Below are 27,178 nucleotides of genomic sequence, written 5' to 3'. Positions count from 1 at the left end.
CCGTCCGCTCCGGCAGTTCTGTTATAGCTGCAGGACAAAAATGCTACAGTTTCATAAAAGTAAAATTTATTAAACAGTGGAAAACAGTGCTGTGTAGTTATAGTCTACAGCTCGCTGTGATCACTCCCATCTTCTGCCAGGGACCGCATTTTTTCTGGAAGGATCTCGGTCCAGAACCTGAACTTCTCCTCCTTCAGCTTTGAAGACGCTTTCTCCTGTAGGTAGATCTCCAGATAGTGTTCGCCTGCGCCGTAGGGCGGCCATGTTGTCAGACCAGGACAATTGGGGTCCCTGCAGTAAACAATGTGGCATTGTTATAACTAATGAGGTGACACCAGTGGCGCAGTGAATGTGCCGCCATTCTAGTCCAGTGCGATGGGCTTACCCAGTCCGAGCAAAGTTAGCCCAGTATCTCATCATATTCCTGCTCATGGCTTTCTCGGCATCAGTTGCAGGTCCTGGGAGAGAAAACAACATCATCATCAGTGACCGACATCCAGTTCTCAGTGACAACAGCACTAAATCCCTCCACTGATGGTTTGTTACAATGTATCAGTCCAGGCTCTTTAGCTCACAAAGGGTTGTCTAGAGTGGATACAATTGTAGCAAACAAGGATAGCTTTTAAAGGGGTGTCTGAGTTAATACACTGATTGTCAAAACAATCCCTTCCCTAGAAGTTCACGGACGGATAAAACGTTCTCTGTGATTGTAATATTGATTTAAGTAAGTAATTACAGTATCAGAGCAAAAGGATCATTTATTGTGGAAAATTGACCCCTTGTAGGGACTCTTTTGTATGCTGTTGTACCGCCTCTAACTTGGATACAAGATGTGATACTGGCAGACAGAGGCGTAACTTGAAGCTTCTGGACCCCCATGCAAAACTTGTAACAGGGCCCCCAACTATAATGCTTTATTCATAGTACTGGGCTCCCTATATGGAGAAGAGAGGCCTTTTGGGCCCCCTGAGGCTCCTGGGCCCGGGTGCAACCGCATCCCCTTCATCCTCTATAGTTACGCCCCTGCTGGCAGACATAGAGGCTCTAGTATGCTTTTGTACTGCCTCTAGCTTGGATACAAGATGTGATACGAACAGGCATGGAGGCTCTAGTACCCTGTTGCACCGCTTCTAGCTTGGATACAAGGTGTGATATAAGGGGGCATGGAAGCATATAGGTTCCGTTTGGTATCCTGTGGCACATGGCTCCACATTTGCTGTAACTGAGCCGCTAGATCGTGCAAACTCATAGGCTGTCGCAGTTGGCATCCCAGATGGTTCCATACATGTACTATTTGCAATAAATCTGGCAGCCATGGAAGTGTGACAATGTTGTGGGGGCTTCCTGGGACCCTCTTGTGTGTGCGGCTGAGTATTATCCTGCAGCCTCTTGGAAGCCGCCATGAGAGGAACACATGTGGCTGCAGGATGTCCTGAATATTTGTATAGATAGTTGTATAAAGTGATTTCTTATATCATTAACTTTGGATAAAACTAATGTGAACTGTGATTGACCTGAGCCTGTAAAACTCGTTTAGGTAGGCCCCAATGTGTAACCTGTAAACCAATGGAGCTTTGCAATTAACTGATAATGAGCCATCAATTATTGAATGGTCTTGTGACCTTTGACTCGTAGATGCCTGAGGGATTGGCCACCCACAGGCGTGTAGGACTCAAAGTTGTCAATAGCTGCACGTACACATTTTTCTATGTATATAAGCTGGGGCAGAACGAAGATGATCAGAGCAAACTGGACCTGCATTAGGGACGCCTTATGCAGTGATGAATCCCCAGGAGAAACTCTGATCCATTTCGTTGGTGCTCTTCCAGCTGAGGGTAAATTGGACAGATGATGGAAAAAGACTCCGAGGTGATGGACTCTGTCCAGTAGTGGGTATCCAGCTGAACAGATGTAGTTTATGTGTTGTAAGTATATTCATGTGTAATGTTAATGTGTTCATGTATTTTACTTGGTGATACTAGTATTTAACCTTTGCTTAAGAAATAGTGTAAAAGTATGCAATATCACCTATTTTATGTAAATTAGTTTAATTATCATCCATTTTATATAATTTTGTTCATTTATTATCTTATCAAATAAATTGCGTTGTATCAACCCACTTGTCCTTCTTTAAAGCCGTATCCGAACTTGTCGTCTTTCGAGTTGTCAATACAATATTGGATATCCATGAAGAAAGGTGTGGTATAAAATCACCAACTGTTTATTAGCTTCATGCAGAAATAAGACAACGTTTCAACCCTGTCGGGTCTTTGTCAAGTCAAAGATGTCCTGAACATATCGCTGAGCTGTCATTGTCCCTCGCACCCCTACTAGGGGACCGACTGTCATATGTGATGGCCTTCCCAGACCATCACACCAGCAGAGGGCAGTGTGCCACTCCACAGCAAAGGCAGGATTGGGGCGCTTGAAGACAACCCGGTTCCATTTCATAACAGTTTCACCGTTCAGGACACCACTACAAACTGAGACGACAGTGGGTGTCAAAGGCCGTACATGTAATGGGCGCTGTGAAACCAAATGTCCTTCAGCCAAGTGCCTGGAAATGGTTCAGACAGACACAGGGATGTAATGATGGCGCCCCCTTTCTCTAGATGGTGAACAATGCAACTATTTGAGCGGTTCATTCTTGTCAGACAATCAGATGATCCTTTCTACTGGTGGTCTGTTGGGGGAGTCCTGAGCCCAGCCACCTTGTGTGCGTGCCATCACTGGTGCCAACACCTCCAGTTAGACTGGGTCAGGTAGTGGGCAAATCTTCGATTTAAGCATCCAGCTTATCACAAGACTATCCATCTAATCACGCCACAACTCTAATCATTTGTATATCTGCCTGCGATATAACCGTATGCTGAGTTTTTCAGCAAAACGACAACTTTTTCAAGGTAATGGATTCTTTTTGACAACGTGTACTTTTATATAGTTTTGAACCCCTCCTGTGTCCAAATATACTCACCGTGGTGCTGGTCCACCACCACGACATCTGAGAGGCGATATCACCCATAAACCTAATGTAGAAGCCCTGAGGCAGGTTTATGGGATGTCACTGATGATATCCCAGCCAGCCTTCTATTGGCTGCAGCGGCCTGCTTGATAAATAACCCACATCACTGCTGCAACCGATGTAAAAAAAAAAGACTGGAGAAGCAGGCGGTGGGGCAGCAGGAGGGGAGTATGGTAGGGTTTTTTTTATATCCCATCAATGCGTGAGGTTCTCAGAAAACCCCTCTAAGCCCCCGGATATGCATAAGAAAATTTCCATTCATTGATCGAAAGCAGAGATCCTGAAGATGACAATGAAATGAAACAAAAAGTCTATTAGTAACTTCTCATTATACAATGATTAACCCTATAATGTGAGTGTAGTTGCTCATTCTTCCCTTCTCTGCTGTCAGCATGGTGCCAACAGAGCGGTGATGAAAGTCATGTTTGACATGCCTGGCGCACCTCTAGTAATCAATTTGTCAGGTGTCCAACTCATGGCGACATTGGCTCTGGACTGAGGGCAGAGAGGGGTGAGGAGTTGCCAGGACAGTAATAACAATATTGGACACCTAGTTTTTGGGTCATTGACTCACCAGCGAAGAAGACGCCGTCCCTCAGGAAGGGTCCTCCGAAGACAAAGATGAGCTCATCAGTGTGATCGGCCTTCACAAAGTCAGGTCTCGCATGAGCCAGAAGGCTTGGCGGGTGCTGGTACTCATACATGTAGACTGGGAGCCCCGCATCTAATGAGTGTAAGAAGACTGAATGTTAGTTGGCGATGGCTGCGGAGTCATCAGTGATCATTGTTATACATAATGCTATAGACTGCAGAGGAAGGTGCAATGATTGTGTAAGATGGCACTGTGCCCACAGATAATATCAGGGGTGGACAAGGAGGACCATGAGTCTGGGATTAGCATGCCCATGTGCTTAATGTAAGGGGATTGTGCACAGGCAGAAGCCACTGTCCATATGTTTTATTACAGACAAGAAAGGAAAGAAACTTTTTTTTGAAAGGCGTGGCACAACCTTCAGACAAAAATAACAAATGTATATTTGCAAAAAAGACCTTAGCTTATTAATGAGGACCAGCTTGTATACGCGTTTCGAGTTATGTGAAACTCCTCCTCAGTACTCGCTGGGGATACAATACACTAACACATCTAAAAACATAATGAGATACGGAATAATAGAGAGAAAATAGAGCCTAATTCAGGTATAAAGTAGAATAGGAAATCAAGTAAAAAGAAAGGAGAAAATAAATTACATAAATAAGTAAATATAGCTCAATAATGTGCAAAAACAAATAATTAGTATAAAAGTATTAAGAATACAAACCTAACCATAATGACATCACTAAGAAACACCAGAATAGGAAAGATTTACCAGTTCATAAATTGTCTATTTAGATCCAATAATAATAAAAAATAAAGCTTTGTGACTATATATTCTAATGCCTGACATAAAGACTTGCAGGGTGTCGTTTACCCGGAGCGGGATCAGATTTCAAAACAGAGGAATATTTTTGCAAGTTGTTGGTATTAGAAACATTCTTAAAATAAAAAACTCTGAAAATGATTCAAAAAGTGCAGACAATGAAGGCACACGTTGCAACTGATGTCTGTTTAGGAAGTGTAACACTTCAAACTAGATTTAGGCCGCCTGCAGACGAGCGGGTCGGATCCGGCGGCGAGGATCCTCGCCGCGGGACCCGACCCGAGCACCTGCAGGGACGAGCGCTAACTCACCCGCGCCCAGCGGCCCCGGCTCTTTCATGTGCCGGCTGCCGGGCAGCCGGCGCATGCGCAGACCAGAGCCGGCGGCCGGGTGAGTGATGTTTCTGTGCGAGGCTCTGCGATTTGCCGCGCGATGTTTCGCGTGGCCAAACCGCAGCCGTCTGCATAGGATCGCGTTTGTTAACGCAATCCTATGCAGGCTTTGTGCAGCGGAAATCCCGCGGGATATCCCGCCGCAGGATTTCCGCCCGTGTGCAGGCGGCCTTACAATATAACAATCAGAGGAGAAATAAACTAGAACTCCATCCATCCATAGTCTCCGTGAAAGCCCTAACTGACTGACTCGCCATGGTCTCTCCAACTTCCCGATGTCGTACAAACATGAAGTTTGGCACAACTATTCTTTAGGTCCTAATTAGGAAAAGTACAGGGGTCACAAGTTAACTTTTCAATTCTAAGTGCAAAAGTAAGTGACCCCCTATGTAATGTACCTAATAACACACATCTGTACCACACAAACTTAAAATTTGGCACAACCATTCTTTAGGTTGCAAATAGGAAAAGAAAAGAGGTCATAAGTTCATTATTCAATTCTAAGTGCAAAAGTAAGTGACCCCCCTATGTTATGTATCTAATCAATTCTTTAACTTCCCGGTGTCATACAAACTTGAAATTTGGCACAATCATTCTTTAGGTCCGAATTAGAATTGAATAATCAAGTTGCAACACTTCTACGTTTCTTAAGTGCAAAAGTTAGTGACCCCCTCTGTAACTAACATACACCTGTACTGCACAAACATGAAAATTACCATGACCTATGTGGCAAATTGGGGTCACTCACTTGTGGATCGCCAGTCTCTCGGTTAGGAAATAGGTACCAGACTTGTAGACAATGGCTCAGGAGACTGGCACCTACCAGCAATTATTCACAGCAAAACAGCAAGCTTGTACAGCATGCAGTAGCACAAAGTTATTTGGGGTTCACAACCCACAGGGTCCCAGTCACCAACCCCTTTCATGCTGCTGACTGTTTGCATTTTTGTGATACCAACCCCTCCCAGGGTGCCTGGAGGGCATACTCCTCCATCAGATGGGTGACTGGCCCAAACTGGTGTGTACTGGACCTCCAGCTTGCAGCACTTTGGCTCTGCTGCGCTGGTACTCTCCCCCGAGTGTGGCAGGAGCTGAAGCTTTTATCTTACTTCCTGCCACACTCAAAAGCTGTTTAACTCTTTCTGTAGTACCAGAATGCCTATGTCTATAGCCCTCTGCAGGCCATCATGTGTACTGCACTACTCCACCATTCTTTATGTCCTAAATAGGAAAAGTAAAATGGTTGCTACATCAATATTCAATTTTATGCATTAAAAACTATGCAAAAATCCATGATACAATAGAGATTTCTTTTCTCAGAAACCAGAAAGCCTAGGAAAATGATTTTTATACTGAGGAGACTCTACCTCACCTCTGTGTGTGTATATACTGAGGAGACTCTACCTCACCTCTGTGTGTGTATATACTGAGGAGACTCTACCTCACCTCTGTGTGTGTATATACTGAGGAGACTCTACCTCACCTCTGTGTGTGTATATACTGAGGAGACTCTACCTCACCTCTGTGTGTGTATATACTGAGGAGACTCTACCTCACCTCTGTGTGTGTATATACTGAGGAGACTCTACCTCACCTCTGTGTGTGTATATACTGAGGAGACTCTACCTCACCTCTGTGTGTGTATATACTGAGGAGACTCTACCTCACCTCTGTGTGTGTATATACTGAGGAGACTCTACCTCACCTCTGTGTGTGTATATACTGAGGAGACTCTACCTCACCTCTGTGTGTGTATATACTGAGGAGACTCTACCTCACCTCTGTGTGTGTATATACTGAGGAGACTCTACCTCACCTCTGTGTGTGTATATACTGAGGAGACTCTACCTCACCTCTGTGTGTGTATATACTGAGGAGACTCTACCTCACCTCTGTGTGTGTATATACTGAGGAGACTCTACCTCACCTCTGTGTGTGTATATACTGAGGAGAATCTACCTCACCTCTGTGTGTGTATATACTGAGGAGAATCTACCTCACCTCTATGTGTATATACTGAGGAGAATCTACCTCACCTCTATGTGTATATACTGAGGAGAATCTACCTCACCTCTATGTGTATATACCGAGGAGACTCTACCTCACCTCTATGTGTATATACCGAGGAGACTCTACCTCACCTCTATGTGTATATACTGAGGAGACTCTACCTCACCTCTATGTGTATATACTGAGGAGAATCTACCTCACCTTTATGTGTATATACTGAGGAGAATCTACCTCACCTTTATGTGTATATACTGAGGAGAATCTACCTCACCTTTATGTGTATATACTGAGGAGAATCTACCTCACCTCTCTGTGTATATACTGAGGAGAATCTACCTCACCTCTCTGTGTATATACTGAGGAGAATCTACCTCACCTCTATGTGTATATACTAAGAAGAATCTACCTCACCTCTCTGTGTATATACTGAGGAGAATCTACCTCCCCTCTATGTGTATATACTGAGGAGAATCTACCTCACCTCTATGTGTATATACTAAGAAGAATCTACCTCACCTCTATGTGTATATACTGAGGAGAATCTACCTCCCCTCTATGTGTAAATACTGAGGAGAATCTACCTCACCTTTATGTGTATATACTGAGGAGAATCTACCTCACCTTTATGTGTATATACTGAGGAGAATCTACCTCACCTCTATGTGTATATACTGAGGAGAATCTACCTCACCTCTGTGTGTATATACTGAGGAGAATCTACCTCACCTCTACATGTATATACTGAAGAGAATCTACTTCACCTCTATGTATATGTTACGGATTTAGACTCACTGGGCTAACCAACCAGCCAGGGTTTTGGACCAGATCGGGTGACTGGCAGCTGACCCCTGCAGACAGGAGTACAGATGGCTAACTGGCCCTAAGGTAAGCAGGAAGGTTAAAAGGGGCCCTGCCTACAAGCAGGGTAACTGCCCCGATAAGAGCGCCCCTGTGCTTGCACCTTTGGGATGACTAGCCCTGACAGAAAATAGGGATGAAGTAACACTGTACAGACTAATTACTACAGAGATAGGAATGAAGCAAAGACAGAAATGAAATGGACACACATATAGATGCAGAGCACAAGGCAAAGGAACAAATGGGATAAACAGATAAAAGGTCAAAAATAGACTTGAACAGTCAAGAGACAGAAGACCCAGCAGTGGAGTGACACAGAGGAAAGCCACCAATACTGATCAAGGGGGAAGTGCATTGGCTCAACTTAAATAGGGAAGTGATTGCCCATTAATCCCACAGCTGAGCTGAAAGCCAGAGGACTGGTTAACCCTCTTAGTGCTGGATGAAAACAGACAGATCGGGTCCATATGCACAGGAATAGCAGAATGATGCTTGCAGCTGCCTGGAACTGCAAGAAGGCAGCAGACATGAGTAGCATAACTTACAGTGTATATACTGCAAGGCTATAAAGTACATGAACTGCAGGGATGTAGCATACACTTAAGGCTAGGAAGGGCTGCGAACTCCAGTCTGGGGGTAAAAGGGGCATTACCTATAAGGGCAAAAAGTGAGGAGAGTGGGATGGGTGGCATATTATGCAGAGGGATATCAGTACATGGAGGAGAATCTGAGGAGAATCTAAGGAGTCTGAGTAGAATCTAACGCTCCTCTATGTGTATAGATATTTTATTCTTCTGAAGTAACCATGACTTCATAAAATTTCTGTTCAAACAGGTGAACACCTGTACCAAATTAACATGGGCGCAGCCAGATATATCAGCTAATATATATTATATCTATCTATCTATATCTGAGCCAAAAGAAATTGAAATTATGGTCTTACCGTTCTTGACAGCTTATCCTCATTTCCTCATTTTAATTTTCTTTTACTCAATGTATTGCAATATATATATATATATATATATATATATATATATATATATATATATATATATATATATATATATATATATATATATATATATATATATATATATATATATTCATTCAGTCATTCCACGGAACAGAATTCCAAGAGTTCTATGATTTTCTATAAGGTTATGAGCACGTTGAAGGTGATATTTCTTGTCTTTTCGGTCAGTAGAAGTGACATCTTGGAGTTCAGGTAAGAAGATCTTCAGCATATGGAAACCTCAGTGCCACCAGATCTCGCTGCAGATTTTTGCAGTCACCTGAGGGTTTTTGACCACCTGCCTCCCTAGGAATATGGTGGCAGCCGGCGAGGGTGCCCTCTTTCTGTCACATCCAGGGTTCATGTAACGAAAACTTATGAACTGCTTCCAACTGTGTCTCTAGGTACATTTAGCACTGTTGTATCTTTTTGTATCCTTTGCCTTGTGCAAACATGGAAATGATGTCTTCTCATAAATTTTTGGAGCCCTCTTTTGACTTAGCAATATTTCTAACATGCAGCCAAACGTCAGTCAGGAAAAGCCGAGCAATCCAGATATTTCATCTCAAGCACACCTGATGTAACTAATAAAGCTCTTGATTAGTTACATAAGATGCACTTGAGACAACACTTGATATGCAAATGTGTGATCTTATGAGGGACTTTATTCAGGGCCTGTATAATTCTGTAACTGCAAGTGTCAGTATAAGTGGCATTATGTGGTGAATTTGAAGAAACCGTTTGTTATATTAGTTGTTTTGAACAACAAACAGCTGAAAGTCTAATGGATGAGTGAAAGGGGACAGGAAGATCTGCTTGCATCTAATCACCCTCATCTACTCCATATCATGTTGGTTTATGGTCATAGGTGATGCACCGTACATTTAGGTACTACATGACCACATACATTATGGGCCCAGGACACAGTTTTTTATTTCATTACATTGGCAAGCTGTGAATACTACAACTCCCAGCATGCCCTGACAGTCAGTACCTCTATATACCAACTACAACAAGAACAGATTGTACCTCGATAGTGTTTTGCGAGTCGTAGAGTCGGAATAACGAACACTGTATCGCCACACAAATCCAAGAAGCGGTTGCGGATCTCCAGCGGATCATCGATGTCACCAAGATACTCGTCAATGATTAAACGAATGGCTTTACTGTTTGGACCCTGTAAGATCAACATTAAGGATGATAAGCAAGACTTCATAGAAAACTAACCGGGTAATGAGAGAACATAAATGTGTTCATCGTATCTCACCAGTAAATGAAGATTTTGGAGGTTCGATGTTGCCGTTTCCCGCGTCATTCCTTGCATCAATCCCGTCAGGTTTAATGACTAAATACAGATGATAATGAACAGGGTATAATTTATAATTACATGGGAACATTGTTCAAAATGGCGCTCCACCCAAATAATAAACCTCTCAGGGCTCAGGAATCTTCCTTTTATTCTAAGTCTGCACAGTATTTCAATATTGGAGCAGCAATGTGTACACTACAGGTTCAAGAATAGTGTCTCTGAACAGGGCTATTAGGCAGTTCTGTACCTACCGATGGTGAAATCCAGCCAAACTCCTGATTGTTCATTCCAATGATAATCGGGACCTTGTTGACTTCCTTGTCAGCCAACATCTCCTCTACTGGTTTAGGTAGGAAGACGCCGTCCACACGGGCAGGAAGAGGCATTGGGCCCTGCAGAGACAGCAGATGAGATCTACAGAACATGGACCTCATCATACATAGCGGGTTACGGATGATCAGACGTGTGATAGATCAGTGTATACTCAGACCTGCCGCAAATAGTGGTGCTATAAGCGCAGTCCCTATAGAAGAATACACAGCGTGTTCTCTTCAAACCTCCCATGTTTTATCAGTTTGCAAACTAGAAAGTGTAATGGTGGGAAAAAGAAGAGACATCTTGCCCTACATTATATTGTGATGCTGTGGTTGGTGGGAGAGAGCATGTGATGGGCGGTGCAGGAATCAGAAAGGGGTCCGAGTCCAGTGATGTAGCGGAAGTCGCTGGTGTGAGTAGACGTGCGGGTGGTTCCTGTTTCAGTGTCTCCGACTTGGCCACTAGTCTGGGGACTCTTCAAGAGAGCCTTGAGAGACATTGGAGCATCTCCAGCTGAAAAGGAGCAATACATAGACTTCATATCATGCAGTTCTGGCATGGTGCAGTCCGCCACATGCTCTGCCATTCATTGTCTGCTCCTCGGCCTGAGGATGAAGTTAAAGTGGACAGTTTGCTCCAGATGTGAGTACCAGCGCAGCAGTTCTTATCGGACCATACTCCACTGCCAGGCACAGAGACTTGCCAGGTCCTCTAGCTTTTGGACTACAGGGATAGCGATCAGTTACGTGCGCAATCGTTTAAGTGACTTTGTGCCTCCGGATGAGTTGCTTATCAATAAATAACACAGTTCAGCATGTCGGATCGTCTCTTCATTTCCCGCCCCGCCATCACCCGCTTTCCCTCATGTTTCATGCAATAGGAAAATTACTAGAGAGTCAGGGCAAACTTGGCCGGGAAACCGCCCTGTTTACGCTAACCCCATCCTGGGTGGAGGAGAGCCCAGCTTCAATGATGTCAGTAGGCGGTGGCACCAGAGGTGCCAACATTCCACTCACCTCAGTGCCCCTATTGCCTGCCATTCTGGAAGGACCCCATTCCACCTTAAGGAATTCTCCATGTTGGGAGCCACTACCTCAATGCGGAGTCCCCCAACACATTGACTGTTCTTGTGACTACACGGACTTCATCTAATCCCCGAGGAAGGAATCCAGTGGAGTGATGAACGCGGGGGGCCAACAAATTGGATTAGAAACATCCAATCCAGCGGTCTGGAAAGTGTTATTGAGGGAACTCCAGACATCTCAGACATGTTCTCTGTAGACACGGGGATTTATGGTCTCCCGTATCCGCATATTATGCCAACTGACATATCCTTACAGATGAAATGTGACCTCGTCATTTTACTACAACAGTTTAAGAAACGAAAGCTGTGCTCTGATTGGTCGTTACGGGCAACAAAGACATACTTTTTAGACAGTTTAGATAAATGAGGCCCCTTTATGCTTCTAAGAAAGTTTCTATCAGCGTTGATACAATCAAGCATTTCTGTACCGATTCCGTATCTACGCGGCTTGTTGGCTGCCTTCAATCACTGGACGACCTGCAAGTTGTAAAGATGTATACAAATCTGCTAATGCGCTAATCAATGCATTGTGTGTCGCATCTTCTTTGCATGTGTGGGCATTGCAGAAAGCACAAAACTAAACACAATAGGCCGCATTGAATTCCAGCAGAAATATGCAGTGAATACACAGTATCATGCGCGTTCCAGTTGGTTTCAATGGGCTATTTCGGTCCGTAATAGCGAAAGTTGCGTGAAAGATACGCACAACTGAGTAAACTCAGGGTTTCTATACACTCTGTATTACGCACGTAATCTTCACACCTGTGTGAATGAGCTCTTACTCATTAAAAAACTTCACTGAGCTTCTCAAGACGGTTCTAGAGCTCTTCCATTCATGAAAAACTTCTAGAACCGCGTTTTATAGTTTTTCATCGGTCGCCTCTCCTCTGTAAACTTGTCAGTCATTTCTTTGCAGTGAAATGGCGGATTTACTTTTGGCATTCCGCACTGTCTGCACAGGCTATTACAGAGTCACCGTTTTGCTTCATGCTATCGCAGTGCTGCACAGAGAGCGAGAACTTCAGGAGACCAAAAGTGAGGAGAGTACACCAAAAATGTTGTGATCAAGGAAAAACATCCGGTGAAAGGGGATCCTGCAGACGGGAACAACTCATCACCAAAAGGGGTCGGAGGAGGAAGTCAGGAACCGTTCTAACCAACAGGCTGCACAGTCAGCTGAATACAACGCTGGAGCTCCAACTAACGTGTCCGAACGCACAACTCGCCGTTCCTCTACCACAGATGGTCTATAACAGCAGACGACCAGTTCCAGCACCATTGTGACTAAAAGGTGAGACTCCAGCTGGCAAAATAATGCAAAAATTGTATCACTAATCAGCGGAAGAACATCTCCTGGTCAGATGGATCCAGATTTCTGTTGAACCTTGTCAGCCTGGCGGAGTTGTAATAATGATGAGGGAAAGGTATTCTTGGCACATGCTGGGTCCTCTCATACCTGTAGATGGTCGCCACGATGAATTGCTGGAGTTCTGGACACTAAAGGACATCAACTGCACTACTAGATGAGGGGATTTTAGAAAGGGGCCATTCAGTGTAGAAGTAATGGGAGATAAGGAAATTAGTGATTTTTAAAAAATGTAATAGTTCTTATTTTATCCATTTACAAAATGATTCACGATCTGCCTCAAAAATAAACTGCAGAAAGGTTTGATGTTTGAGTTTACATTGTCTGCCACAGGTGCTCTTATACACTGACTACCACAGGTGCCCTATATATTACATGCCAGTACACTGCAAGCCACAGATGCCGACTTCTAACAATCTAAGATTAAAAAATTAAAAAACTTTGGTACCATGTTAGCCAGTAGAGCAAAACGTGATTGTTCTCAGCAAGAGAAACCAAGTAATCTTGTAGATATGAGACCTTTTAATGGCTAACAAATTACATGATGTTACGGCGAGCTTTTGAACCTATGCAGAGTTCTTCATCAAGGCATAATGAAATTGATTTGAAGAGGCATGCATATTTATACACACATTGTGCAATTAAAACTGCCTCATACTTTCTAGTAAAATTCTTCAAGAGGATTCATGCGTGACTGGGAAGTATGAGACATCTATGGCACAGATAACACTGCTGACCTGGTAATCCCCTAACACTAATTCAGGGACCCTAAAACCTTCACATCCATGTTTGTATTTCTGTTGTAGTAGACTTTTAAGTGCAAATTAATCACATCCATGTCTGTGCCTTGTCATAAGTATGTGTGTATAAATATGCATGCCTCTTCAAATCCATTTCATTATGCCTGGATGAAAAACCCTGTGAAGGTCCGAAAGCTCACATTAACATTATGCATTTTTGTTAGCCATTAAAAGGTCTCATATCTACAAGATTACTTGGTTTCTCTTGCTGGGAACAATCACAAGTTTAAAAGGAAAAAAAAAAACCGCAGGAGATGTCCTCAGTCAAGACTGAAGACTTTGGACTTCCAGGACCCCGGCAGAGAGGTGGCTGCTATTTAACAATGAAGTGAATTGAACATCATCCAATCTATTGCAGGAGATGAAAGGGTCATCAGAGGGGGCACATAATAAAGTAATAAAAGAAATTGTGCAATTTATGTGATTCGGATGCCAAAAATTTCTCTACAGAGTTTAGAATTAAAAGTCACCCGGGGGTGGCACTGCCATAGAGTGATAACACCTACCATTGCTTTGGCAATAACCATAAGCTCCTCCTCTGACTTCTTCTTCAGACAGTCGGCTATGGAAGCCAAATCACAGCCCGATATCTCTGCTACTACCTGCAGGGCAAAACGGATATTATATTCAGATATTACATGTAGTCATTTCAGGACTGGTTGTTGGGTTCATGTCATTAATTCTCACTCCCTCAGTGATACTCCCAACTGTCCTAGATCCAACAGGACAGTCCAGGATTGTGGTGTTGCCCTGCCAAACCGGAAGCCCAGTGAGTGGCTTGAAATCTCAGCATGGGAAGTAAGCCTCAGTTATGCTAAAACATCCAACCAGGAAAATGCTGTCTGTTCGGCAGTGGTCTGGTCCGGTATTGAAACGCTCTGTCATTGAAGAGAGCTGCAATACTGAACGAGACCACTGCCCAACAGACAGTATTATGAGTCATCTTATCTGCTTGGCAGGGGTCCTGAGCAATGAACTCCTATTCTCCAAGAAAAGCCCTTTAATGGAATGTTAGCCGCCCTTACATCTTTATCAAACAGTATCATCCTTCACTGGCTTAAAATTCCCACGACTGTTCCTCCTCCTGAGAATAAACAATGGGTGCAGTGGTCCTCCTTCTAGATAGAACACACTTACATTTTGGCGGTAGAGGAGATCTTCAGACTTGCTGACCACAAAGTCCGGCATTGTTATAGCTCCGCTTTGTGCGATGGCGCGGTGAAATAAACCTTTGGATAGGGGAGAAAGCACCTAGAAGAGGAGACATTCGGGTTATACTCATCACATCCCATGGATTGGACACATTTACTATTACTTTTGATACAACGTACGGTATTCTGCATACGGCCCAAACCGCGACAGAACAGACCAACGGGATCGATTCCAATCATAGAACTATATGAAGGACTTGCTCTACAGGCATTATTATACTATATACTGTGGATAGGAAAGCTCCTTTATGAGGTCTGTCAGCAGACAGGTGATAGGCGCTTCGTATGGGAGGAAACACCAGACAGAACTTACCAGAGCCGAGACGCTGATCGCTCCAGCGGATTCCCCAAATATAGTGACAGATGAGGGGTCACCACCGAATGCTGCAATGTTTTCCTGTGTCCACTTGAGGGCGGCAACCTGGTCTTTCAGCCCATAGTTGCCAGACAATTGGTCATCCTTAGTACTGAAAAAAAAAGGAGAGGTACATTATTTTTGATGACGGAGCCTGAAGCCCTTGTCCATGTCTGATCACCAATTCACAAGTCAAATTAACCTACATAAAAATTACATATCCGGTACTGACCCTGAGTTAAATCCTGTATTATACTCCAGAGCTGCACTCACTATTCTGCTGGTGGAGTCACTGTGTACATACATTACTTATCCTGTACTGCTCCTGAGTTACATCCAGCATTATACTCCAGAGCTGCACTCACTATTCTGCTGGTGGAGTCACTGTGTACATACATTACTTATTCTGTACTGCTCCTGAGTTACATCCTGTATTATCCTCCAGAGCTGCAGTCACTATTCTACTGGTGGAGTCACTGTGTACATACATTACTGTATTTATCCTGGTTTACATCTGGTATTATACTCCAGAGCTGCATTCACTATACTGCTGGCAAGGTTACTGTGAACATAGATTACTTATCCAGTACTGATCCTAAATTACATCGTGTATCACACTCTAGAGCTGCACTCACAATCATGCAGGCTTCGGAGCTGAAATGTCCCTGCACGTTTTTGCTTGGTCAGTATCTTTACAGAGCTGACTGTGGTGATTTCACTTCTGAGAAGTGTCTTCTTGATATGTGTGAGCATTAGGTATAAAGGAGAGGATCACACAAGAGATCCTAGTACAGAAACCATCAGATGCCACCAGGTGTAGAGCTGACAACGGGGTCTGGTGGAGAGATGTCACCAGGTGCAGAGCTGACAACGGGGTCTGGCGGAGAGATGTCACCAGGTGCAGAGCTGACAACGGGGTCTAGTGGAGGGATGCCACCAGGTGTAGAACTGACAACAGGGTCTAGTGGAGGGATGCCACCAGGTGTAGAACTGACAACAGGGTCTGGTGGGGGGGGGGGGGGGGGGGGAGTTGCTTGCTAGAGACGGGTGGCACTTTACAAAAACAGGTAAGCTTTAAACTAGAACAATATGGGAAGGAAAGTGAAAGACCAGGTAAAAATATACAGCCAATTAATACACTTTAGAACCTTGCTACTAGAAGTGCAAAGAAAGAACAAAGACAAATTATTCTGAAGGAAAGTAGAGGAGCAAGAGACCCTGATCACAAACTAACATGTTTCTACACAAATGCACAGAGCATGGGAAACAAACAAGGAGAACTGGAGCTCCTATCACAGGAAGAGAAATATGATGTCATAGGCATCACGAACACTGGGTGGGATGATACACATGATTGGATACAAGGCTTGAAGGATACAATGTATTTATGAGAAACAGACCTAATAAAAGGGGAGGTGGTGTTGTGTTGTATGTTAGGAAAACATAATCTCCACCGAGATTCAAGCTTCAGAGCTGGGGGTTCTGTAGAAACTGTTTGGGTAAGAATACAAGGAGAGAACAACAGAAGGGACACCATTATAGGCATTTACTATAGGCCACCCGGACAAGCAGAAGATATGGAGGAACTTTTTCTACATCAAGATGGCCACGCTCTCAAAAATGTACGACTTAGTGATCATGGGAGATTTTTCCTATCCAGACATTTGTTGGGAATCTCTTTTTGACAACTTAATCTTCCAAAAGGTAAGAGAAAACAAGGGGATCTGCTATCTTGGACCTAATTCTCACCAACAGGGAGGGAATAGTTGAGGAAGTAAGGGTGGCTGGGACCTTAGGAGGCAGTGATCATGAAATCCTTGAATTTTGTATGAAAAGGGGAGGAAGACCTGAGAAAACTCAGACCTCAAGGTTGGATTTCACAAAGGCAGATTTCAATGAACTCAGAAAGAGGGTAGGAAGAATCTAATGGCTGGATGTTGTTAAGGACAGAAATGTCCAAGAAGGTTGGGAAATATTGTGAAATGAGATTCTCAAAGCAGTCGTTAATCCCTAAAAGAAGGAAGAATGGGAAGCATTAAACGAAACCCGGATGGATGAACACAGAACTTGCACACATGTTAAAAACAAAGAAAAATATGTTTAGCAAGTGGAAAGAGGGGGGAAAATCTAAAGAAGATTATAATGTGGTCTGCAGAAACTATAGGGCAAATGTCAGAAAAGCTAAAGCTAATAATGAATTGAGGCTTGTAACAGAGGCCAAAAGCAATAAAAAAGGATAAAAGCAAAAGTCGTCAAAGATTCTATTGGATGCTTGCAAGATGAAAATGGTGAATTGGTTAAGAATGATGTTGAGAAGGTCGAACTTTAAAATTCCTATTTTGTATCTGTTTTCTTTCAGAAAGTAGATGGAACATCAGCTGATCTTCCCTGTGCTATTGGGGAATGAAAGATTGCAGGCTATCTATAAGCTGAGAGATGGTGAGGGAACACTTAGCTAACTTAAATGAATTCAAGTCTCAAGATCCAGATGAATTACATCCTAGGATACTAAAAGAAGCAGCAGAGGTAATTGCTGAACCACTCGCCTTAATCTTTGAAAATTCCTGGAGAACAGGAGAAGTCCCAGAAGATTGGAAAAGGGCAAATATTGTCCCTATCTTCAAAAAAGGTAAGAAGGTGGATCCAGGAAACTACTGGCCTGTGACCCTGACTTCTAGAACGGCAAAAATTTTTTTAACAGATTATTAAACAGCATGTATGCAAGTACTTGGATAAAAATTGAGAAATTAACCAGAGCCAGCATGGGTTTGTAGCAAACAAGTCATGCCAGAAGAATCTAATTTCCCTCTATGACGGAATCACCGACTGGGTCGATCAGGAAAATGCAGTGGATATAGTATATCTTGACTTCAATAAAGCATTTGACAAAATATCTCATACAATACTTATTGAAAAAAATGACCAAATCTGGGATTGACAAGACAACTGTTAGGTGGATTCACAGCTGGCTGAGTGATCTTACTCAAAGAGTGGTCATAAATGGCTGCACATCCAGGTGGAAAAAAGTATTAGGTGGGGAACCACAAGGCTCTGTTCAACATTTTTATAAATGATCTGGAGGAGGAAATTGATGGGAAACTGATCAAATTTGCAGATGAAGAAAGCTAGGAGGGCTAGCTAACACTAGGGAAGAGAGAGAGAGTATTCAAAAAGATCTAGAAAAGCTTGAACAGTGGGCAGCGACTAACAGAATGGTATTTAACAAGAGGAAATGCATCTGGGCAAGAAAAATGAAAAAAGCACATATAGAACGGGAGGAATTAGGCTAAGCAGCAGCACATGGGACTTGGGGATACTAATAGATCACAGACTGAACATGAGTCAACAATGTGATGCAGCAGCCAAAAAGGCAAACACAATTCTGGGATGTATTAAGAGAAGCATAGAGTCTAGATCACGTGAGGTCATTATCCCCCTCTACTCCTCCTTAGTCAGACCTAATCTGGAATACTGGGTACAGTTCTGGGCACCCCACTTTAAAAAGACAGACAAACTGGAGCAAGTTCAGAGAAGAGTTACCAAGATGGTGAGCGGTCTGCAAATCATGTCCTATGAGGAACGGTTAGCTTGCAGAAGAGAAGGCTGAGAAGAGACTTAATAGCTGTCTACAAATATCTGAAGGGCTGTCACAGTGCAGAGGGATCAGCCCTATTCTCATCTGCACAAGGAAAGACTAGAAGCAATGGGATGAAACTGAAAGGGAGGAGACACAGATTAGATATTACACTGTGAGGAGGATCAATGAGTGAACAGGTTACCACGGGAGGTGGGGAGTTCTCCTTCAATAGAAGTGTTCAAACAAAGGCTGGACAAATATCTGTCTGGGATGAATCCTACACTGAGGAGGGGGTGGGACCCTGATGACCTTGGAGGTCCAACTCTACCATTCTATGATTGTATGTCACCAGGTGTAGAACTCACAATGGGGTCTGGTTGTGGGATGACACCAACCAATCAGTACAGGGCAGCTTCCAGGCCCTCCAGAGTCCACTGTTGGCCATGTTATTGGTAGATGAAAGCCATCTGGTGTGTACGGTGCAGCTACATTCAGGCAGACCTCGTAAACTGACAGAACATGGACAACAAAGCGACGGACTGTAAGTGAGTGGCAGCAAGTGATGTATACATCCGAATCACAGTACACCATCTTCCAATCGGATGGCCGCACTTGGGTGTGGAAGTTGTCTGGGGAGCGGTTTCTACGTGACTGCGTCGTCTCAACAGTGAAGTTTGGAGGAGTTTCTGTTATGGTGTGAGTAGGGGGGGGGGTTGCTGAGAAGGACTAATCATTGGTTATAGTGCATTGGTTATAGTGCAGTCCACTCTCAAGACCAACATGTACAGAGACATCCAGGACAATGTGGCATCACCTACCCTGTGGAAATATTTAGGCATAGCCCCTTTTCTCTACCAACATGACCAAGCATCATGTCATACGGCATGTAGGGTTGAGGTAAAAAAACATCTGCAAACTTCATTGGCTGCCCAAAATCCAGATCTAATTCCATCGAGCATCTTTGGGACAAACTAGAATGTTGTATCCGTGTGTGCCCAACACGCTTATTATCCCCAGCATCACTATCTGAAGCTCTACTCGTGGAATGGGGGCAAATCCCTTAACACTTTTATGGGCATTTGGTGGAAAGGGGCCGAAGAGGGTTACTAGAGTCACTAAGACCAATGGAGGACCAACACTATGGAAAAATCTGTAGGAAATCCAATTGCATCACCTTCTATGTGTGTCCTAATACTTCTATTATAGTAACTGCCCCTACATATATAGAAACTCAGCTAAGTTGTTATAAGCGTGGCTGACAACAAACTTGATGACTGTTTCCAGTAGTAACCAGCAGAAATGGTAATGTTCCTCTGTAGTATAATACAAACATTATTTAACTTTTTAAAATTTTTTAGATTAAGCAATCATAGAAGTAAACTGTACAATGACGACCCTGGGTGGATATACACCATATATCTATGGAAGAATCTTTACCTGAGGAATCCTGGGATCCCCAGCCTGTACTGAATGGACACAACCACTACGTCCTCAAGAGCACTGAGTGCAGAGCCATCATACATGCTTGCCGACCCCATGACCAGCCCTCCACCATGTATGAAGGTCATGACCTAAGGGAGAGTGGGAAAGATTAAAATTTATATTTACTAGCAATGTAATTTTTTGAAAACAAAGAAAGAAAAACTACGACATCCCCTGATCACCGGCAGCAGTTAGACAATGCTCGGAGCTTTAGTGTCACAAGAGCTGGAGAGCTAAACATTGCAGATCTACAATACTGATTAGAATAAGCATCAAGGTACTAACCTCCAGCTTCAGGACACTTACCGGTAGTTTGGATTTCGAGTCCCTCTTGGCTGGCGTAAACACATTAAGGTACAGGCAGTCTTCCGAGGACCGCGGCAACTTAAAGGAGGATTGGTAATATTTTTTCACAATGTCACTCATTAAATCTCCCTGTAAACACCTGAAATTAGTAACAAACAGCATATTCTTCTGTGTCGCTGCATGTAATAGTCTCAAATGTATCCATCACTAAAGACGATTCATAGAGTAGCAATCACTAACATGACAGATGCATCATGGGAACTCAATTTACAGCATTGTACATTGTAGTCATCATAAAAGTCAAGTTACTGTTTTCTACATCTGTACATCAGTTACACCACAAGTACAAGAGACTCACATGGGGGGATACTCCGAGGCATCTCTAACGGAGCTCCAGGGTTCAGGAGGTATTGGGTCCTCAAATCTCAGTGGTCCAACTGGAGGTTCTGCAAAAGGGACGCCATAAAAGGCATTTACAGTTCTAGAGGTTTCCTTTACAGGCACTGTAACACCCTGTAGTTGTCCATATTTTGTGGTTACAAAAGACTTTTCTTCACTTTGACCTACAAAAAAAAAGTTTTTCAGGAGATTCTTTAATTAATTAATATTGATATGTTCAATAATATAACTACTATACTACTGCCCCCTACGTACCAGAATACAACTACTATACTACTGCCCCCTACGTACCAGAATACAACTACTATACTACTGCCCCCTACGTACCAGAATACAACTACTATACTACTGCCCCCTACGTACCAGAATACAACTACTATACTACTGCCCCCTACGTACCAGAATACAACTACTATACTACTGCCCCCTACGTACCAGAATACAACTACTATACTACTGCCCCCTACGTACCAGAATACAACTACTATACTACTGCCCCCTACGTACCAGAATACAACTACTATACTACTGCCCCCTACGTACCAGAATACAACTACTATACTACTGCCCCCTACGTACCAGAATACAACTACTATACTACTGCCCCCTACGTACCAGAATACAACTACTATACTACTGCCCCCTACGTACCAGAATACAACTACTATACTACTGCCCCCTACGTACCAGAATACAACTACTATACTACTGCCCCCTACGTACCAGAATACAACTACTATACTACTGCCCCCTACGTACCAGAATACAACTACTATACTACTGCCCCCTACGTACCAGAATACAACTACTATACTACTGCCCCCTACGTACCAGAATACAACTACTATACTACTGCCCCCTACGTACCAGAATACAACTACTATACTACTGCCCCCTACGTACCAGAATACAACTACTATACTACTGCCCCCTACGTACCAGAATACAACTACTATACTACTGCCCCCTACGTACCAGAATACAACTACTATACTACTGCCCCCTACGTACCAGAATACAACTACTATACTGCTGCCCCCTACGTACCAGAATACAACTACTATACTGCTTCCCCCTACGTACCAGAATACAACTACTATACTACTGCCCCCTACGTACCAGAATACAACTACTATACTACTGCCCCCTACGTACCAGAATACAACTACTATACTACTGCCCCCTACGTACCAGAATACAACTACTATACTACTGCCCCCTACGTACCAGAATACAACTACTATACTACTGCCCCCTACGTACCAGAATACAACTACTATACTACTGCCCCCTACGTACCAGAATACAACTACTATACTACTGCCCCCTACGTACCAGAATACAACTACTATACTACTGCCCCCTACGTACCAGAATACAACTACTATACTACTGCCCCCTACGTACCAGAATACAACTACTATACTACTGCCCCCTACGTACCAGAATACAACTACTATAATACTGCCCCCTACGTACAAGAATACAACTACTATAATACTGCCCCCTACGTACAAGAATATAACTACTATAATACTGCCTCCTACGTACAAGAATATAACTACTATAATACTGCCTCCTACGTACAAGAATATAACTACTATAATACTGCCTCCTACGTACAAGAATATAACTACTATAATACTGCTCCTATGTACAAGAATATAACTACTATAATACTGCTCCTATGTACAAGAATATAACTACTATAATACTGCCCCCTATGTACAAGAATATAACTACTATAATACTGTCCCCTATGTACAAGAATATAACTACTATAATACTGTCCCCTATGTACAAGAATATAACTACTATAATACTGTCCCCTATGTACAAGAATATAACTACTATCATACTGTCCCCTATGTACAAGAATATAACTACTATAATACTGTCCCCTATGTACAAGAATATAACTACTATAATACTGTCCCCTATGTACAAGAATATAACTACTATAATACTGTCCCCTATGTACAAGAATATAACTACTATAATACTGTCCCCTATGTACAAGAATATAACTACTATAATTCTGTCCCCTATGTACAAGAATATAACTACTATAATACTGTCCCCTATGTACAAGAATATAACTACTATAATACTGTCCCCTACGTACAAGAATATAACTACTATAATACTGTCCCCTACGTACAAGAATATAACTACTATAATACTGTCCCCTACGTACAAGAATATAACTACTATAATACTGCCCCCTACGTACCAGAATATAACTACTATAATACTGCCCCCTACGTACCAGAATATAACTACTATAATACTGCCCCCTACATACAAGAATATAACTACTATAAAACTGCTCACTATATACCAGAATATAACTACTATAATACTGCTCCTATGTAACGGAATATAACTACTATAATACTGCCCGCTACGCACAAGAATATAACTACTATAATACTGCTCACTATGTACCAGAATATAACTACTATGATACTGCTCACTATGTACCAGAATATAACTACTATGATACTGCTCACTTTGTACCAGAATATAACTACTATGATACTGCTCACTATGTACCAGAATATAACTACTATAATACTGCTCCTATGTAACAGAATATAACTACTATAATACTGCCCCCTACGTATAAGAATATAATTACTATAATACTGCCTTCTATGTACAAGAAATAACTACTATAATACTGCCTCCTATGTACAAGAATATACCTACTATAATACTGCCCCCTATGTACAAGAATATAACTACTATAATAATGCACCCTATGTACAAGAATATACCAACTATAATAGTGCCTCCTATGTACAAGAATATAACTACTATAATACTGTCCCCTACGTACAAGAATATAACTACTATAATACTGCCCCCTACGTACCAGAATATAACTACTATAATACTGCCCTCTATGTACAAGAATATAACTACTATAATACTGCCTCCTATGTACAAGAATATAACTACTATAATATTGCCCCCTATGTACAAGAATATAACTACTATAATACTGCCCCCTATGTACAAGAATATAACTACTATAATACTGCCCCCTATGTACAAGAACATAACTACTATAATACTGCCCCTATGTACAAGAATATAACTACTATAATACTGCCCCCTATGTACAAGAATATAACTACTATAATACTGCTCCTATGTACAAGAATATAACTACTATAATACTGCCCCTATGTACAAGAATATAACTACTATAATACTGCCCCCTATGTACAAGAATATAACTACTATAATACTGCCCCCTATGTACAAGAATATAACTAGTATAATGGCTCTTGAAAAGTGAAAATGAAAAATTGTTGCGTCCCTAAGCCCCAAATAGACCTTGTCCTTAACGGGTTAAAGGAGCTGCAGGAGTTTCTGGCAAGTCCTGGTTGTGTAGTCATGTGACAACCATCTCCTGTCTTTTTGATATGTCTGGGCTGCGGGGGAGGGGGGAAGATGGAAGCCTTCTCTAACAAGAACAATATCCAAGCCCGGCGACGTTTTGCCAAAACTGACGTCAAGTCTGCCAGAAGTCTGCGGGGAACAGGTGATGGTCTGATGAAACTAAGGTGGAACTTTTTGTCTAGGATTCTGAAAGTATATTTGGCATGAAGCCAACGCTGCACATCTCCAGAAGTACACCACCCTGCAGGGAGGATTCCCCACCAGCATCATGCTTCGGAGCTGGTCTTTCAGCTGCTGTAACTGGGGCTTTAGTCAAGCTGCAGGGATTTATGAACTGTCCCAAATTTCAGCTTGTTTTGGCATAAAACCTTCAGGCCTCGGCTGAGAAGAAGAAGATGAAAACATTTCACCTTTCAGAAGGACCACAACCCCAAGCAGACCTCCAAAATCACCAAGGGATCGGCATAGCCACAAGAAGATCAGTTTTGGAATGTCCCAGCTAGAGCCCAGACCTGAATCCCATTAAAGATCTAAGGGATGACCTGAAGAGGGCGCTACACACGAGATGCCCTCGCAATAAGACAGATTTTGAGCGCTTCAATAAGGAAGAGCGGGCGAAGATTGCCAAGTCAGGATGTGCCATGCTGATAGACACCGACCCAAAAAGACTGAATGCTGTCATAACGTCACAGGGTGCAACAGCAAAGTATTAGCTTTAGGGTGCATTCAGACGACCGTATATCGGCCTGGTTTTCACGCCCAGCCGATATATGGCATCTCTCTCTGCAGGGGGGGGGGGGGGGGGAGGAGGATGGAAGAGCCAGGAGCAGGAACTGAGCTCCCGCCCCCTCTTTGCCTCTTCTCCACCCCCCTGCACTATTTTCAATAAGGAGAGGTGGGACGGGGGCGGAGCCGATTCCCCGCACTTAGCTCCACCCTCATTCCGCCTCCTCTCATTGCAAATAGAGATATACGGTCGTCTGAATGCACCCTCAGGGTGTGCAGATTTATGCAACTACATTACTTTAGTTGTTTTCCTTTTTCCACCCTGAAAGACTTCAGTTTGTTTTTCAATGGAATTGTACAGAAAACGAGTCACACCGAGGGAATAAACCTTAAATAATCCATCGCTGTTGGATTTTTGTAACATGACACAACCTGGCATTCTAGCAGGGGTGTGCAGACCTTTCATATCCTCTGTAACTGGCATCATACCGCCTCCTTAGGGCTCAGGCAGACGGGCGTTTTTATGTGTGTAGGTTACCTGCGTTTGTGATCCGCATCTATTAAGAAGCCATGCTTTTCTGTGGCAGCGGTCATATGCCCGATATTTACCTGCGCAGCAGTTAATATACGGCAGCGGATTTTAAAACGCATGTGACTGCGGCTTTTGTCTTTTTTGCTTGTGAAACCCCTCGGAGATGAAGAAATAATGGGTCACAGCTGTAGCAGAAGAGCGCGATGTTCTCTGTATGGCAGTGGGGCCGGCGCTGCTGCCGTCGGCCCCGTTGTCAACGAGGTGAAGCCCCTGGATGTGACCGCATCCAGGGGTTTCACATCCAAGGAATCCCCTGTTGCAGCTGTCGCAGCCGCAGCAGGGGATAGCGGGCAGCGCACTTTATGTGCGCAAAAACGGCGCCAAGTGCTTTTTTCAGCGTGCCGCCCGCTTCGGTCGCGCAAGTTCTTAGGCACGCGTTTTTGTGCACATAAATTCACACATTATAACGCCCGTCTGACTGCGCCCCGATGCTGACAATATAGTTACCGTAATATTGCTCTCCTGTGAGCGGCTTAGTGGGGACCCTGCTAGTTGTCACCTGATGTCCAAGAGACAGATTGAAAAAAAATATGACAACAAAATTTAGATAAAGAACAAATAACTTAGAAGTTTCCAGAGAAGTCGATGATCATTACTGCGGATTTCTCCCTCTCTGCTATATGGAGGGTTTATTATGAAGACTTATTATTTAAAATAACATATAAGAAGTTATTCTAATCTGCCTGTTGATGCGTGAGGATTATATCTGCGCTGCTCTTTCTTGGCTCCTGTATACTTCCCATTACATCCTGCGTTCTGGTATCTGGCACCCAGTTCTTACCTGTTCCAATCGCTGATAGAACCAGGGGTCCGAGGAGGAGAATGTGCGGCAGAATCGCCATGTCCCACCGCTGCGGTCTCCGTGTGGAAGCTGTTCTTCTGCTCCACAGTCTTTACTACTTCAGGTGTTCTGAGGTCACTGATAATAAATCACTGGTTATTACGTAACAAATCACAGTGTAATTACAGCTCTGTCAGTGGTGCATTGTAAGCCAAGCTACACGGCTGCACCCTGTGATCTACATACAGCTTGGCCCCTGTCCATATAGCCTGCAGATAAGTAGTACCAGCCCTCTACCTCCTGAGCTGCCGAGTCATTTGTGATCTGGAGTAAAAACACTACACAATTGCCTTTTAATTTCACAGAATAATTGCTTAAATGGAAACTCCTGACATGACTGAATAATATAAATATAATGATATTAGGTGAGTAGTCATGCCAGAATCACCATCATTTCACTAATAGGGTGGTTGGCACATGCAACTCAGTCTCACCCAGAACTTCTCTTCACTCTGGCTTCAACCAGGTTTATTGTATTTTCTCAGAATTTAACATACACAATAACAGTGCGCAAACACCTGGCCATCTGGCCTCTATCTAAATATTTTACATTACCCTTCATAGCAGGCCCAGTGCCCCAGAACATCAGCACAAACAGGTCTGGTGCCATACTATCACAGAGGCTCCTGTAGGTCCTTGCCAATAGTATGTCTCTTCCCAGGAGTGGGAGCCCTGAGAGGCACACCCTCCTG

The 27,178-nt window shown here is 43.2% G+C and overlaps 2 protein-coding genes across 2 annotated transcripts in view; both read right to left on the bottom strand.

Moving 5' to 3' along the window:
- Positions 1–27,178, bottom strand: part of LOC136581970 (fatty acyl-CoA hydrolase precursor, medium chain-like) — a 184,839-nt gene that overhangs the window by 56,258 nt on the left and 101,403 nt on the right. The gene's annotated exons all lie outside the window — the stretch shown is intronic.
- LOC136581969 (fatty acyl-CoA hydrolase precursor, medium chain-like) lies at positions 50–26,584 on the bottom strand. Its single transcript, XM_066582685.1, has 13 exons — positions 26,427–26,584; positions 20,876–21,080; positions 20,518–20,656; positions 20,167–20,300; positions 15,111–15,264; positions 14,724–14,837; positions 14,093–14,188; positions 10,273–10,413; positions 9,980–10,057; positions 9,742–9,889; positions 3,597–3,746; positions 386–458; positions 50–291 (listed from the first exon to the last, which is right to left on the bottom strand). The coding sequence occupies exons 1-13, from the start codon at positions 26,485–26,487 to the stop codon at positions 105–107; spliced, it is 1,680 nt and encodes a 559-aa protein (XP_066438782.1). The 5' UTR covers positions 26,488–26,584; the 3' UTR covers positions 50–104.

This window comes from Eleutherodactylus coqui, chromosome 11 (assembly GCF_035609145.1).
Source record: "Eleutherodactylus coqui strain aEleCoq1 chromosome 11, aEleCoq1.hap1, whole genome shotgun sequence".
Classification (NCBI taxonomy): domain Eukaryota; kingdom Metazoa; phylum Chordata; class Amphibia; order Anura; family Eleutherodactylidae; genus Eleutherodactylus; species Eleutherodactylus coqui.
Note: the sequence above shows the minus strand (reverse complement) of the source record. Positions and strands in the feature narration are given on the sequence as shown.